Source organism: Lynx canadensis, chromosome F1 (assembly GCF_007474595.2).
Source record: "Lynx canadensis isolate LIC74 chromosome F1, mLynCan4.pri.v2, whole genome shotgun sequence".
Classification (NCBI taxonomy): domain Eukaryota; kingdom Metazoa; phylum Chordata; class Mammalia; order Carnivora; family Felidae; genus Lynx; species Lynx canadensis.
In genome coordinates this window covers 25,570,478-25,586,335 of record NC_044319.2, presented here as the reverse complement: position 1 = coordinate 25,586,335, position 15,858 = coordinate 25,570,478, and the positions used below count along the sequence as shown (strand labels likewise).

The window sequence follows — 15,858 nt, the reverse complement described above, 5'->3', positions numbered from 1 at the left end:
GTGACCCAGTATATGATCTATCTTGGAGAATGTTCCATGTGCACTCGAGAAGAAAGTATATTCTGTTGCTTTGGGATGCAGAGTTCTAAATATATCTGTCAAGTCCATGTGATCCAATGTCTCATTCAGGGCCCTTGTTTCTTTATTGACCGTGTGTCTAGATGATCTATCCATTTCTGTAAGTGGGGTGTTAAAGTCCCCTGCAATTACCACATTCTGATCAATAAGGTTGCTTATGTTTATGAGTAATTGTTTTATATATTTGGGGGCTCCGGTATTCGGCGCATAGACATTTATAATTGTTAACTCCTCCTGATGGATAGACCCTGTAACTATTATATAATGTCCTTCTTCATCTCTTGTTACAGCCTTTAATTTAAAGTCTAGTTTGTCTGATATAAGTGTGGCTACTCCAGCTTTCTTTTGGCTTCCAGTAGCATGATAAATAGTTCTCCATCCCCTCACTCTGAATCTAAAGGTGTCCTCAGGTCTAAAATGAGTCTCTTGTAGACAGCAAATAGATGGGTCTTGTTTTTTTATCCATTCTGATACCCTATGTCTTTTGGTTGGCGCATTTAATCCATTTACATTCAGTGTTATTATAGAAAGATACGGGTTTAGAGTCATTGTGATGTCTGTATGTTTTATGCTTGTAGTGATGTCTCTGGTACTTTGTCTCACAGGATCCCCCTTAGAATCTCTTGTAGGGCTGGTTTAGTGGTGACAAATTCCTTCAGTTTTTGCTTGTTTGGGAAGACCTTTATCTCTCCTTCTATTCTAAATGACAGATTGCTGGATAAAGGATTCTCGGCTGCATATTTTTTCTGTGTAGCACACTGAAGATATCGTGCCAATTCTTTCTGGCCTGCCAAGTTTCAAAAGAGAGATCAGTCATGAGTCTTATAGGTCTCCCTTTATATGTGAGGGCACATTTATCCCTTGCTGCTTTCAGAATTTTCTCTTTATCCTTGTGTTTTGCCAGTTTCACTATGATATGTCATGCAGAAGATCGATTCAAGTTACGTCTGAAGGGAGTTCTCTGTGCCTCTTGGATTTTAATGCCTTTTCCCTTCCCCAGTTCAGGGAAGTTCTCAGCTATGATTTCTTCAAGTACCCCTTCAGCACCTTTCTCTCTCTCTCTTCCTCCTCTGGGATACCAATTATGCGTATATTATTTCTTTTTAGTGTATCACTTAGTTCTCTAATTTTCCCCTCATACTCCTGGATTTTTTTATCTCTCTTTCTCTCAGCTTCCCCTTTTTCCATAACTTTATCTTCTAGTTCACCTATTCTCTCCTCTGCCTCTTCAATCCGAGCCGTCGTGGTTTCCATTTTGTTTTGCATTTCGTTTAAAGTGTTTTTCAGCTCCTCGTGACTGTTCCTTAGTCCCTTGATCTCTGTAGCAAGAGATTCTCTGCTGTCCTCTATACTGCTTTCAAGCCCAGCGATTAATTTTATGACTATTATTCTAAATTCACTTTCTGTTATATTATTTAAATCCTTTTTGATCAGTTCATTAGCTGTTGTTATTTCCTGGAGATTCTTCTGAGAGGAATTCTTCCGTTTGGTCATTTTGGATAATCCCTAGAGTGGTGAGGACCTGCAGGGCACTTCCCCTGTGCTGTGGTGTATAACTGGAGTTGGTGGGCGGGGCCACAGTCAGACCTGATGTCTGCCCCCAGCCCATCGCTGGGGCCACAGTCAGACTGGTGTGTGCCTTCTCTTCCCCTCTCCTAGGGGCGGGATTCACTGTGGGGTGGTGTGGCCATCTGGGCTACTTGCACACTGCCAGGCTTGTGGTGCTGGGGATCTGGCTTATTAGCTGGGGTGGATAGGCAAGGTGCACGGGGGCAGGAGGGGCAGGCTTAGCTCGCTGCTCCTTAGGTGACCCACTTCAGGAGGGGCCCTGTGGCAGCCGGAGGGAGTCAGATCCACTGCCAGAGGTTTGGCTCCACAAAAGCATAGAGTTGGGTGTTTGCGTGGAGCGAGCAAGTTCCCTGGCAGGAACTGGTTCCCTTTGGGATTTTGGCTGGGGGATCGGCGAGGGAGATGGTGCTGGCGAGCGCCTTTGTTCCCCGCCAAGCTGAGCTCTGTTGTCCGGGGGCTCAGCAACTCTCCCTCCCTTTGTCCTCTAGCCTTCCCGCTTCCGAGCAGAGCTGTTAACTTATGACCTCCCAGACGCTAAGTCGCGCTTGCTGTCGGAACACACTCCGTCCGGCCCCTCCGCTTTTGCCAGCCAGACTTGGGGGCTCTGCTTGGCCGGCAGGCTGCCCCTCCACCGCAGCTCCCTCCCGCCAGTCCGTGGAGCACGCACCGCCTTGCCGCCCTTCCTACCCTCTTCCGTGGGCCTCTCGTCTGCGCTTGGGTCTGGCGACTCCATTCTGCTAATCCTCTGGCGGTTTTCTGGGTTAGTTAGGCAGGTGTAGGCGTCCTCCTACGCCGCCATCTTCCGGGAATCCGAAATGTTCTTAATATATCTGTTAAGTCCATATGGTCTAGTGTGTCATTCAAAGACATTGTTTCCTTCTTGATTTTCTGTTTAGATGATATGTCCATTGTGGTAAGTGGGGTGTTGAAGTCTACACTTATGGTATTATTATCAATGAGTTTCTTTATGTTTGTGATTAATTGATTTATATATTTGGGTGCTCTCACATTTGGACCATAATGTTTACAATGGTTAGGTCTTGGTCTAAAATTATGATGTAATGCCCTTCATCTCTTGTTACAGTCTTTATTTTAAGGTCTAGATTGTATAAGTATGGATACTCTGGCTTTCTTTTGTTGACCATTAGCATGATAGATGGTTCTCCATGCCCTTACTTTCAATCTGAAGGTGTCTTTAGTTCTAAAGTGGGTCTCTTGTAAACAGCATATAGATAAATCTTGTTTTCTTATCCATTCTGTTATCCTATGTCTTTTGATTGGAGCACTTAGTCCACTGACGTTTAGAATGCGTACTGAAAGATATGAGTTTATTGCCATATGTTGCCTGTAGAGTTGGAGTTTCTGGTGGTGTTCTCTGGTCCTTTCTAGTCTTTGTTGCTTTTTTTTTGTTTTGTTTTGCTTTGTTTTGTTTTTTCATCTTTTCTCCCTTCAGAGAGTCCCCCTTAAAGTTTCTTGCAGGGCTGGTTTAGTGGTCACAAACTCCTTTCATTTTTGTTTGGGAAAATTTTAATCTCTCCTATTTTGAATGACAGCCTTGATGGATAAAGAATTGTTGGCTCTATAGTTTTCTGGTTCAGCACATTGAATATATCCTGCCACTCCTTTCTGACCTGCCAGGTTTCTGTGGATAGGTCTGCTGCAAACCTGATCTGTCTTCCCTTGTAGGTTAAGGACTTTTTTCCCTTGCTGCTTTCATGAATCTTTCCTTGCTTGAGTATTTTGTGAATTTGAGTATGATATGCCTTGTTGATGGTCAGTTTTTTGTTGTTGTTGTTTTAATCTAATGGGTGTCCTCTGTGTTTCCTGGGTTTTGATGTCTTTGTCTTTCCCCAGGTTAGGAAAGTTTCCCCTGTGATTTGCTCACATAACCCTTCTACCCCTTTTTCTCTCTCTCTTCATCTCCTGGGATCCCTATGATTCTGATGTTGTTCCTTTTTAATGAGTCACTGATTTCTCTAATTCTTAAATCGTGCTTTTTTGCCTGAGTCTCCCTTTTTTTCCTGCTTCATTATTCTCCATAAATTTGTCCTTTATATTGCTGATTCGCTGCCCTGCCACATCCATCCTTGATGCCATGGCATCCATTTGAGATTGCAGCTCAGTTATAGCATTTTGTACTTCATCCTGACTAGCTTTTACTTCTTTTATCTCACAGAAAGAGATTCTAATCTGTTTTCAATCCCAGCCAATATTCTTATTATCGTGATTCTAAATTCTGGTTCAGACATCTTGCTTGAATCTGTGTTGATTAAGTCCCTGGCTGTCATTTCTTCCTGCTTTTTCTTTTGGGGTGAATTCCTTCATTTCATCATTTTGAAGGAAGAAAAGGAAATAATAAGTTAAAAAATTAAAATTAAAATATTAAAAACAACACACAAAAAAAATCAAATAAACGATGCTATCCTAGGTGTGTTTTGGTCTGGTTGTTAAAAGGAGTTTGATAGAGATGAGAAAAAAGGGAAAAATTAGAAAAGAAAAAGAAAAAAAAAGAAATGAGAAAAAGAAAGAAAAAAAGAAAAAAGACAACGTTTGAAAATTTGAAAAAAAAGAAATGAAGAAAAAGGGACAACATTTGAAAATTTGAAAAAATGAATACAATGAAATAGAATAAAATGAAATGGTGGAAGTAAAATATAATTTGAAAAATTTACAAAAAAACATATAGCAGAAAAAAATTAAAGAAAAATATTTTTATTTATTTATTTTTTTTTACGTTTTATTTTTGAGACAGGGAGAGACAGAGCATGAGCAGGGGAGGGTCAGAGAGAGGGAGACACAGAATCCGAAACAGACTCCAGGCTCTGAGCTGTCAGCACAGAGCCTGACGCGGGGCTTGAACTCATGGACCACGAGATCATGACCTTAGCCGAAGTCGGCTGCTTAACCGACTGAGCCACCCAGGTGCCCAAGAAAAATATTTTTAATAAAAATTGAAAATAAAAATATTTTTTTCTTTTTCCATATTCAAGAATAAGAAAGGAAAAGAAAAAGAAAAAAAATTGAATAGACAGACCAGCAAACAGACTGAAATACAATTCAAATTGCATCAGTTTCCCCTAGAAGTCAAAGTACAAAGCACTTTATAGTCCATAAACTAAGCAGGCAGAGAAACTTGTGGTGTTCCTGAATAGTGAGGTTGGCGCAGTTGGGCAGGGCTTAGTGTAACATCTCCATTCTCCACTAGATGGCGCTGCTTAGCTTACTGGGTGGATTGCTGTGGCACTTGTAGGTATATGTGCATTCGCGGGAGGGGTGAAAATGGTGTCACCCAGTTACCCAGTCTCTAGTATAGGAACTCTGTTCTCCTTGATCAGCAATCGCACACCTGTTCTTTGTCTCTGGCTTCCATCCACTTCAGCTTTTACTTTGTCTGTGACCAAGCCATCAGGTTGCCAGGTGACGCCTCCCTCCTGAGTTTTATCTCAGATGTGGCTGTGTTTCCCAACCCATCACTTCTGTGGAACTGAGACTTTGACCCACTCAGACCTTCTGGGGGAGGGTCTCACTGAGCAATGGCTGGGTGCCCGCCTACCCCCAGGAATGTTCATGGGACCATGCTGCTGCCAATGCCCAGACTGTGGCTAGGTGCCAGCCACCCCAAAAAAAGTTCACACGATCATGTAGCAGCAGCAGTTCAGAGATATGGTAAATTACAACACACATCTGGCACCAGGCTTTACCCTTAATGTCCTTGTTTCAGCACCATCGAACGTGGCTGTTCTCCAGGGTCCACTGGGATCTTTCCTTGTGGGGTGGCTGCAGAGCCTCTACCAAATGTCCTCCCAGCAGGGGAACCGCCTCTCCCCATTTGGCCCAAGGACCCCTTGGACCTTGCTTTTTGCTCCTGGGGATTCACCCTTCCCTCCAGAGCACTGCCAGGTATAGAGCTGTGGAGTTTCAGACTCTGCTCTCCCCCTGTTTATAGAGTCTTAATGGAATTTAAACCCTCTCCTTCCTCCTTTCTCCTTTTTTTGTTCAGTCCCTGTAGCTGTTTCCACTTTTCCACTTTTTCTTCAGCTGCTTTTGGCGCGGGGTGGGGGGTGCTTTTCCTGTACTCCCTTCCCCCATCTTCATCCTCTCTCCACAAGAAAAAACAGCTCCCTGCCCTCTGTGGCTTCTCTCTTTCCCAGTTCACCTCTCCATGCCACGTACCTGCTGAGTTCTGGGGTTCAGGTTTGTGCAGATTGTTGTGTTAATCCTCAAGTATGTTTTCTAGGTGTACAGGATGGTTTAGTGTTGATCTGGCTGTATTTCATGAACAAGAGATGCAAAAAAAAAAAAAGCATACAAGCTGTTCCACCATCTTGCCCCTCCCAATTATATCTTTTCTTAAGTAAATATCAAGTACCATTTTTTGAGATTCAGAGAAAGACTGTACAAGCTGCCATATTCAGAGAGATAAAGGTTGCCTCCTGGTTGGTCATGGCTAATGCTTACTGTTAGATTATATCTCCATATTAGAGAATCCAGAATCTGTAGCCTGCTCTTCTCCCACATGAACACTAACATGAGAGATGCAGCAAACTGTGCATCACCTCATCATGTTGTTGTCCTGTTTGGATTTCAGATGCTCAGTCCCTGGTATGATGAATTCCTGGATGAAGAGGACTACTGGTTTCTCATTTTTACAGTAAGAGGGACTTTAAGTTGGGGAGGAATCAAGAGGTTCTAGGAAGAAAAAAGAACCACTTCTCTCTTAAAAGCCTTACTTGTCGAAGTAAAGGAAACTTTTATTTCTCCCAGAGGCAACTGGGAGTTGACATGGTCTCTCAAGGAAAAAGACTCAAGTGCAATAGCTGACTTTGAACAAGTCACATTCGTATAGAATTTCTCCCTTGTATAAATGGGTTTCATTAGAAGAGGGTAGGGGCTGCCGTGTAAAGGAGCAATGGTTCTTAACAAAATGAAAGCAATCAGCATAAGTTTACCTGACAAGGAGGCACAGGAGGACTGGGCTATTACAAATCTTGCTTCTGATCTAGTTCTTATAGCAAATGCTATCTGCCCCCATTCCCTTCTCTTAGACTCAGACCAAGTTCATCAGAGACAAATGGCATAAAAAAGGATCTATAAGCAAAGAAAAGAACATTCTTCTTTATAAGAGGTGTGAGGAATCCCTGGAGCTAAGCCAGGGTCTGGCTAACATGGAGAAAATGGATTCTCTGCAGTGGCAAAAGATAGCTACTGAGGACCTGAGACAAGGCGGGTCTCTCCAGGTAGAACTAAAGTCTCCGGTGCTTCAAGCAGGTAAGGGCAGTCATCATAATTTTTTTTTTGCCCTAACATATAGGCAACTTCAAAATATTAATATTTAACATTTAGCGATTATTTCCTGCACATCAGTACTGTGCAATGCAAAGATTACCCCATTTGATATTCAAATAGGTAAATACTGAGTAACTGAGGCACAGAGAAGATAAGTGACTTTCCCAAGGTCACACAGTAAGTGGCAGAGCCAGGATCTTACTGACTGACTGGCCTCTACTAACCCTGAAGGGACCCAGAGCACTCAAGTTTGGCGAGTCAGCAAAGCATCACCTCAGTTATAAAATACCTCATTTTTTTATGTCTGATAAGCATGTTCCACCTTACCACACCTCCTTCAGAGTCATGTCCAAGAAATTCTGTGAATATATTTTTAATAGCTACTCCCCTCTCCTAACATAACACAGCAGCCCACTCAGGCAGTGAAGAGGAGTGGTTAGGAACACAAGTCTCCACTGTCCCAGAGGTCTGGGTTATATCCTAACTCTGCTAGTGACTGTAAACTTTAGCAATATATTTAACCTCTCTTTAATCCCGTTTTCTTGTCTCTAAAATGGGACTAATAGTAATAGGTTTGTTGTGAAGATGACCCAATGTCATCTATGAAAGCTACTACCACAATGGTTGGCAATAGTAAAAGTCCAATAATGTTAGCCATTAATATCAAAGTTGAACAAACTGCTTTAATTATCTATGCTGAGGCCATCAGGATTCTGCAGTATTTCTCAAACTTCAATCCGCAATAAATACATTTGACTTCAGGGAACATATACTTGCATATAGGTGCGTGCATATATGTGGAAAATACTTTCTCAAAGCAATAATTACCCTTATTATATAAGATGATATACTCTAATATACTATATTAGAATATTTTATTCTATTTAGTTTTGTAAAACCTGGTGATGACAATTTTTTGACATGGTGTTGATTCATGACCTACACTTTTTTTAGAGAGAGAGAGTAGGGAAGGGGGAAGAGAGGAAGAGAGAGAGAGAGAGAAACTTCAGCAGTCTCCATGCTTAGCAAGGAGCCTGATGCAGGGCTCAATCCCAAGATCCTGGGATCATGACCTGAGACCTAAGCTGAAATCAAGAGTCAGACACTGAACCCACTGAGCCTCTGAGGTGCCACATGACCTACACTTTTCAAAATACAGCAGGGTAGCTGGTGATGTGGGCAGCAAAGAATTGCACAAAGAGTAGAACAATAAGCAGGACAGAGTTTATTTTACTCTCCAAGGGAGAGGGGCCACACATCAAGACAGATGTCAGCCCTGAGCTTCTGTTGGGCTGGGCCTTTTAAAGGTTTTGAAGGATGTGAGAAGGTTTCAGCTGCACCCATGGTGGGCTTGTGGGAAGGGGGTCAACTCTTAGGGAGAGCAGGAGGTGGCAGGCTTTTTGAGGGGCTTCGTCTGAGACTTGTGCGGGATGTGGGTTGTGGTCTGGCTAGAGAAGAATATTTTGTAGGTGGGGTCTACTTCCTGAGAATGGAGGGCACCATGACCTAGAAAAACAAACAGTTAGAGCCAAGTACAAACACCTGTGAGTTTTGTCTGTAAGCCTGGCTTTGGGGGTGGGGGTGGGGGACTTTGAATAGATTCTTTTCAGTAATAGTAAGCAAAAATTTTGGAAATTCAATTCCATAATTCCTTTGCTCTGTGAGCCTGGACAAGTTACTTATCTCTTTGAGACTCATTTCGCCAACTAAGGAGTGGAGATAATGGCCCCTATTTGGTAGGATTGTTGAGGGGATTGAAGGCAATGCTTTTACACAGCAAGCAAACATTCAATAAGTAGTAATTATTAGATTACACTAAAAAATGTAATATTCAACTCTTATAAAACTTTGATGTGTACTCCATATACAAAATTCTTGCCTCTCAGAGCCACGTTTGGGCATGAATTATTTAAATCTATCATGAACAAGCCCTCTGTTTCATATCATAGTTTTACCTTCTTTCTAAATCCTGAACATTCCAGAATGTATCTCAGAAATCAAGAAAAAAGTGGAAGAAAGGATGACTGATAAATATCACCATACACATACTGAGCAATAGGCATTCCTTTGGTGGTCTTGGAGTGCCAGGGATGGCTAAGAAGAGTGAGAAGTACTCTCCATGGTGACTCCTCTTCCCTCTCCCCCAGAACACATCATGACTTCTTCCACCACTGCTTTTTTGAAATGCAAGTCTCTTTTTTGAAATGCAAGGCCCTGATGAAAGGCCTCCTGTACATTTGCCCAACCCAGAGCCCTGACTCCCAGGTAGGCTGATGCCTCCACTCAGGCTGCACCATAAACTCACAGAGCACCAGAACTAGAATACTTTCAGCTTTCACATGGAGAAAATGAGTCTCTGAGAAGTGGGAAGACTTGTCCAAGGTTGGTCAGCAAGGGAGGGATTGGCCCACAACTAGAAACCTGAATCTATTGCAGGAATGATATACTGTGCTCACAACTTACAGCCATAGTTCCCTGGCTGATAGATGATAATGATGACAGTGACAACACTGACATAAGGACAACCGACATTTGTGAGTCCACACCCCAGTATTCCTTCTAGATTCCACCTTTATAACCTTCAGAAAACACTGGACTGCCTTAAGAGAGTTCCTGGAGAACGATGTGAGATTAGACTTACTTTAAATCTCAAAACTCACAACATGATTGACTGTTTTCATGTTGGTAGGAAGCAAGGTGCTGCTAATGTGCATCTATTGCCCAGTACATGATTAAAACTTCCTTGATGTCTCAGTCTTCCTGTCTCATCTGATTTTGGATACAAAAGAGGTATTTCCTCTCAATTCACTATGCATGACTAGAAATGGTGTATGCCTATTTCTAGAAAAAATAATTTACTCTCCAGGGACAATGATTTGCAACTGTTAATGATATTCAGACACGTGAGCTGTTAATTCTTAAAGTAATTCCCAAAGGCAGAGCCAAGAAAGAGAAAGGTCCTAGCACGTTATTTGAAATATATCATCCCTAAGTGTGCCAAATTCTTTGAAGCAATGGTAGAATGTTTGAAATACACTTGCAATTCACAACACATGGCTGCTTTGAAGGGATCAATACTCATTTGGATGAATTACTTCTTGTATATCTGTTAACAATTAGTACTTACTTCAAAGTCATATCTCAGTTACCCTAGTATCCCTCAGGCAGGAAATCTCCATGGGTCAGGTGTCCCCAAGAAGGGAAGAATCCTTTCAGTCTAGAGAGGAGAGAAGATGATATTTCCTTGCTTCTAATTTGGCCTGGGGAACTTGTATTCCTTGTGTAAACATTTCATTAAAACACTATTGTAAAAAAAAAAAAAAAAAAAAAAAAAGAGGTTAGAGAAGGAGAGAGCCAAAGCATAAGAGACTTTTAAAAACTGAGAACAGGGGCGCCTGGGTGGCGCAGTCGGTTAAGCGTCCGACTTCAGTCAGGTCACGATCTCGCTGTCCAGGAGTTCGAGCCCCGCGTCAGGCTCTGGGCTGATGGCTCAGAGCCTGGAGCCTGTTTCCGATTCTGTGTCTCCCTCTCTCTCTGCCCCTCCCCCGTTCATGCTCTGTCTCTCTCTGTCCCAAAAATAAAGAAACGTTGAAAAAAAAATTAAAAAAAATAAAAAATAAAAACTGAGAACAAACTGAGGGTTGATGGGGGGTAGGGAGGAGGGGAGGGTGGGTGATGAGTACTGAGGAGGGCACCTTTTGGGATGAGTACTGGGTGTTGTATGGAAACCAATTTGACAATAAATTTCATATTTAAAAAAATTTTTCTATCAGCTCTTTACCAGAAGGGGCACAGATAGTAAAATAAATTAGACCAATCATCATTTCCTGTGTTCCTCAATTAAACTGTTAACATAAAAAAAGAAAATACTATTGTCCTACTTAACTAGCATTTTAAAGGTAATACCTTCAATAAAAAGTGTATAAATCTTTGAGCTAGAGTGGGCAATCAGACTCTATACCTTTCTTTCCTACTTAATAGACCTAGAGAAAATGTCCTTTGGGGAACTCTGCTATAAGTATCCAAAGATGGCCATACAGAAGATCAGTGATGACTATAAAATATATTGTGAAAAAGAACCTAAAGTAGGTAAGTGTTTACAACTCAGAGATAGGTTTGAGAGTCTCCAACCTCAAGAAGCATATGCCAAGAGAAGAGCAATTCTTCTTCTGAAGAAGATGGTCAGGAGAGAATGACCATGTCTTTTTCTCTCCTACACAGCCACCAAAGGGCATCATGAAACTGGCATGCAATTATAAATGAATGGGGGTGGTGATGAAAACTGTTAATTCCTACCTTCTTACCTAGTTATCACCCTGGTGTTTTACATAATGCACATGTGTCCTCTAACAAATTTCTTGGAGTTGGAGATGCGTGGAAGGAGGTTTGTTGGTGTATGTTCTTAGTCATAACACCTTTAAAGAAATGAAGAAAGCAAAATTGGTGAAGGTAGATGCTGAAGTGCAGGGCAGTTACAGTAGGCCTCAGCAGATCCCATAGATGAAGCTCTAAAGCTAAGGTGGCCCTTTGGAGTAGTCCCTCACTGAAATAAGGATTGTTTGTTTGTTTGTTTGTTTTTCCTTTCTAATTGACTCAAAAGAGATTTGGCTGCCTGTGGGAAGGCTATAACCTCAGTCAGCACTCTTTGGCTGAGACAATACCCAGAGGGGCCCTCAACTATCAGCTCTCTGCAGCCAACACCTCAGACAGCTGGGGAAGTGAGTGCTTTGGTCCTAAAAGGAGGATCTGAGCTATGCGTCACACCACCCTCTACTGTCCGCTTGCTTTGTATAGAAATTTCACCCCATCTTGGAACAGATATTCCAGGATTCTAGTTGGTTCCTTTTCCCAGGGAGCTTATACTAGAAGGACTGACTCATACTACTACAGCTTGTCTGGAGACAACAACAAGTACTCCTCTTTTCCTCCCCTGTCACCCAAACTAGAGTCCCTTTATTCTCAGCTAGTGTCTCTGCTGATCTTGGGGGGCTTACCAAGAAGGATGACCTCCATGTCATCCTTGTCATCTCTGAGGGACCTGACCCCTGGTCATCATGACCTCTCAGGCTGTGGTTGCTGCACTTGACAATTAATCACCAAAATTGGGCAGCAGAATACCAAGAGTGCCTAATGAATTCTCTGCTCCTGCTCTGTTACTGATGACCCTGATGATAGTCAATTACCCTGTCAGTACAGTAACTTCTTTGCTTGCCTGCTAGCTTCTTGGCCTAAGGAGCTTAAAGTGATTAAGTGCCTTCTGGGTCCCTAGTAGAAGCATTCCCGCTCTGGGAACCTGGATCTCTAGACTGGCACTGTCCAGTACAGGAGCTACTAGCATCATGTGGCCATTGAACACTTGAAATGTGTCTGATACAAATAGGTACATAAAGTACATAAAATTAAAATTAATTTCATCCTTTTTCTTTTATTCTTTTTAATGTGACTCCTAGGAAATTTAAAATTATATGTGTGATTCACGTTGTATTTCTATTGGACAGCTCTGGTCTAGACCTCAGAACCTAAAGTTATAAGGATTAGAAATTTCCCTAGTTAAATCACTTATACTGATGGTAAATGGATTACTACTACCTTTATCCTTTTCCTCCACACACGTGTATTCTACTTACTGGAGACACAACAACTTATAATGGTCTTCAGTTTATCCTAGAAGTTGATGTCCCATTTCCTAAGATCATATCCAAGCTGGTTTCACAGCTACACCTTCAAAAAACAGTTCTGTTGCTCTACCAGGCCAGCAGCTCTCATAGTTGATAGAACTAGTGGATCCTATCATCAAATGTCCATTGTCAACCCCCTGGGATGTAAGTGTATCCCTTGGTCAGAGGCAATGTTATGTGGGATCTCATTCAGGGATCTTGTAAGCCCCCTGATAGCAATGCCGACTGAGACCTTGTAAGTAGGAATTCTGGTCAGTTCGAGTCAAGATGAATTGATGCCCTTGCCAGAATAGAAGTGATCCAGTGTTATCAACTTGCCACCAAGTGGGTGGTTAGTTTTCTATAAGGGTTGTTGAAATACTTGGGCTTGACATTTGTGTCTGTTGCTGACAAGTTGAACATTTGGCAGCAATGGTAACTAAATCAGCTTTGGTGAGTGTGGGGCCTATGCCACTGATTCCATACACAACCTCTATCCCTGACATCTAGCTACTCTGTTCATGAGTTCATTGTGCCAGCACTAAGGTGGATTATGGCAGAAATTTGCTGACATCACTGTCCAAGACATTCTGTCTACTTGGTTGTTTAGTGCCTCTTTCACAGTGGTTGTTTATTAGTGGGCTTTAAGACACAATACAGGGGTGCCTGGGTGGCTCAGTTGGTTGAGTGTCTGACTCCTGGCATCGGCTCAGGTCATGATCTCATCATTCATAAGTTCAAGCCCCACATTGTGCTCTGTGCTGACAGCATGGAGCCTGCTTGGCATTCTCTCTCTCCCTCTCTGCCCCTCCTCCACTGTGCTCACACACACTCTGTCTCTCAAAATAAATAAATAAACTTTTAAAAAGACACAACACAAAGATTTTCATTCTTTATGCTTACTCTCATAGATCCATCCACATGTGTCTTCCTCAGACTTCCTTGCTCGCAGTACTCTTTTTTTAAAAGAGAAATTTAATTTTTTAAATGATTATTTTTTTAAGTTTGTTTTGAGATACAGAGAGAGGGAGACAGAGAGAGAGAGAGAGAGAGAGAGAGAGAGAGAGAGAGAGAGGAGGGGCAGAGAGGGAGAAGGAGAGAATCCCAAGCAGGCAGGCTCCATGCTGTCAGCACAGAGCCAATGCGGGGCTCGAACTTACGAACTGCAAGATCATGACCTGAGCTGAGACTGAGTTGGATGCTTAACCAGCTGAGCCACCCAGGTGCCCCTTTCCCAGTATGCTTTTTTTTTTGTATTTCCACAATGTTTTTTTTTTTTTTTAGTGTTGTTTTTCTTTTTTTTTTTTTTTATATATATATGAAATTTATTGACAAATTGGTGGGAGGGAGGGGAGGGTGGGTGATGGGTATTGAGGAGGGCACCTTTTGGGATGAGCACTGGGTGTTGTATGGAAACCAGTATGCTTTTTAAAAAAAGACTTTATTTGTTTAGAGTAGTTTTAGGTTCACAGAAAAATTAAGAAGGGTGTACAGAGATTCTCATATGCCCTCTTCCCCAACACTTGCACTCTCACATCATCAACATGCCCCATCAGAGTGCTACATTTGTTAAAATTGATAAACTTACATTAACAAATTATAATCACCCAAATCCATAGTTTACCTTAGGGTTTACTCTTGGTGTTGTACGTTCTGAGTTTGAAAGATGTATAATGACATGTATTCATCGTTATCATATCCTACAGAGTATTTTCACTGCCCTAAAAAAACCTCTGTTCGCTAAAAGTCCTAATAAGCTCCACATATTCATACCTCTCCATACTGCCAACCCCCGGCAACCATTCATATTTTTACTGTCTCCATAGTTTTGCCTTTTCCAGAATATCATATAAATTGAAAACATATAATATTGTCTTCTTTCACATGATAATATACATGGTATATATACATGGTATATATGCATATACATGGCAAATATACATTTAAGCTTCCTCCATGTCTAATTTTTCCTTGATAGCCCATCTCTTCTTAGAACTAAGTAATATTTCATTGGTTAAATGTACCAGAGTTTATTTATCCGTCCATCTACTGAAGAATATCTTGGTTGCTTTCAAGTTTTGGCAATTATGAATAAAGCTGCTATAAGCATCCATATACAGGTTTCTGTGTGGTCATAAGTTTTTAATTCCTTTGGGTTAATACTGAGAAGCACAATTGCTGGATCTCACAATAATAGTATGCTCAGTTTTATTTAGAATTGCCAAACTGTCTTCCAAAGTGGTTGTACAATTTTGCATTCCCACCAGTAATGAAAGAGAATTTATGTTGCTTCACATCCCCAATCATCATTTGGAGTTGTCAATTTTGCAAATTTGGGCCACTTTAATAGGTGTTTAGGGGTATTTCATTGTTGCTTAATTTGCTTTTTCCTGATGATATACAATGTGAAGCATCTTTTCAAATGCTATTTTCTATGTATATACTCCTTTGCTGAGGTGTCTGTTAAGGTTTTTGGCTCATTCGTTAATAAGTTTGTTTGTTTCTTTATTGTTGAATTTTAAGAGTTTTTTAATATTTTGAACAACAGTTCTTTATGAGATATGTTACTTTGTAAGTGTTCTCTTGCTTTCTCTAGTATTCTAATTGTTGTTCATAGACCAGAAGTATTTAATTTGGATGAAGTACATCTTATCAATTCTTTCTTTCAAGGATTATGCCTTTGCTATTGTATCTAAAGAGTCATTGCCAAATCCAAAATTATCTAGATTTTTCCTATGTTATCTACTAGGAGTCTAAAATTTTTGCATTTTACATTTAGGTCTATGATCCATTTTGAGTTCATTTTTGTGAAGGGTATAAGGTGTCTGTCTGCACTGATTTTTTTTTTTTTTTTTTTGCATGCGGATGTTCAACAGTTTCTGTGCTATTTGTTGAAAAGACTATCTTTGCTGCATTCTATTGCCTTTGCTCTTTTGTCAAAGATCAGTTGGTTATATTCATGTGGGTCTATTTCTGGGCTCTCTGTTCTCTTCCATTGATCTATTTTCACCAATACCCCATTGTCTTGGTTACTGTTGCTTTACAGTAAGTTTTTTTATAGTAAATCCTGAAGTCAGTCAATGTTAGTCTTCTGTTTTTCTCATTCAATATTATATTGGCGATTCTGTGTTTTGCCTACCCATAGAAACTTAGGGTCAGTTTTCTAACACAGGTGTAACTCATTTTATTGTGCTTCGTTTCATTATGTTTGCAGATGTTGCATTTTTATATATTGAATGTTATGGCAACCCTATTTTGAACAAGTCTA

At 41.1% G+C, this 15,858-nt stretch overlaps 1 protein-coding gene across 1 annotated transcript in view; it reads left to right on the top strand.

The window, feature by feature from the left end:
- The window catches only part of RGSL1 (regulator of G protein signaling like 1), a 123,987-nt gene that overhangs the window by 40,353 nt on the left and 67,776 nt on the right, over positions 1 to 15,858 (top strand). The window contains exons 7-9 of the mRNA XM_032591848.1: positions 6,236 to 6,298; positions 6,693 to 6,915; positions 10,915 to 11,022. Coding sequence (XP_032447739.1) covers positions 6,236 to 6,298; positions 6,693 to 6,915; positions 10,915 to 11,022 — 394 coding nt within the window. The remainder of the gene's footprint in view (positions 1 to 6,235; positions 6,299 to 6,692; positions 6,916 to 10,914; positions 11,023 to 15,858) is intronic.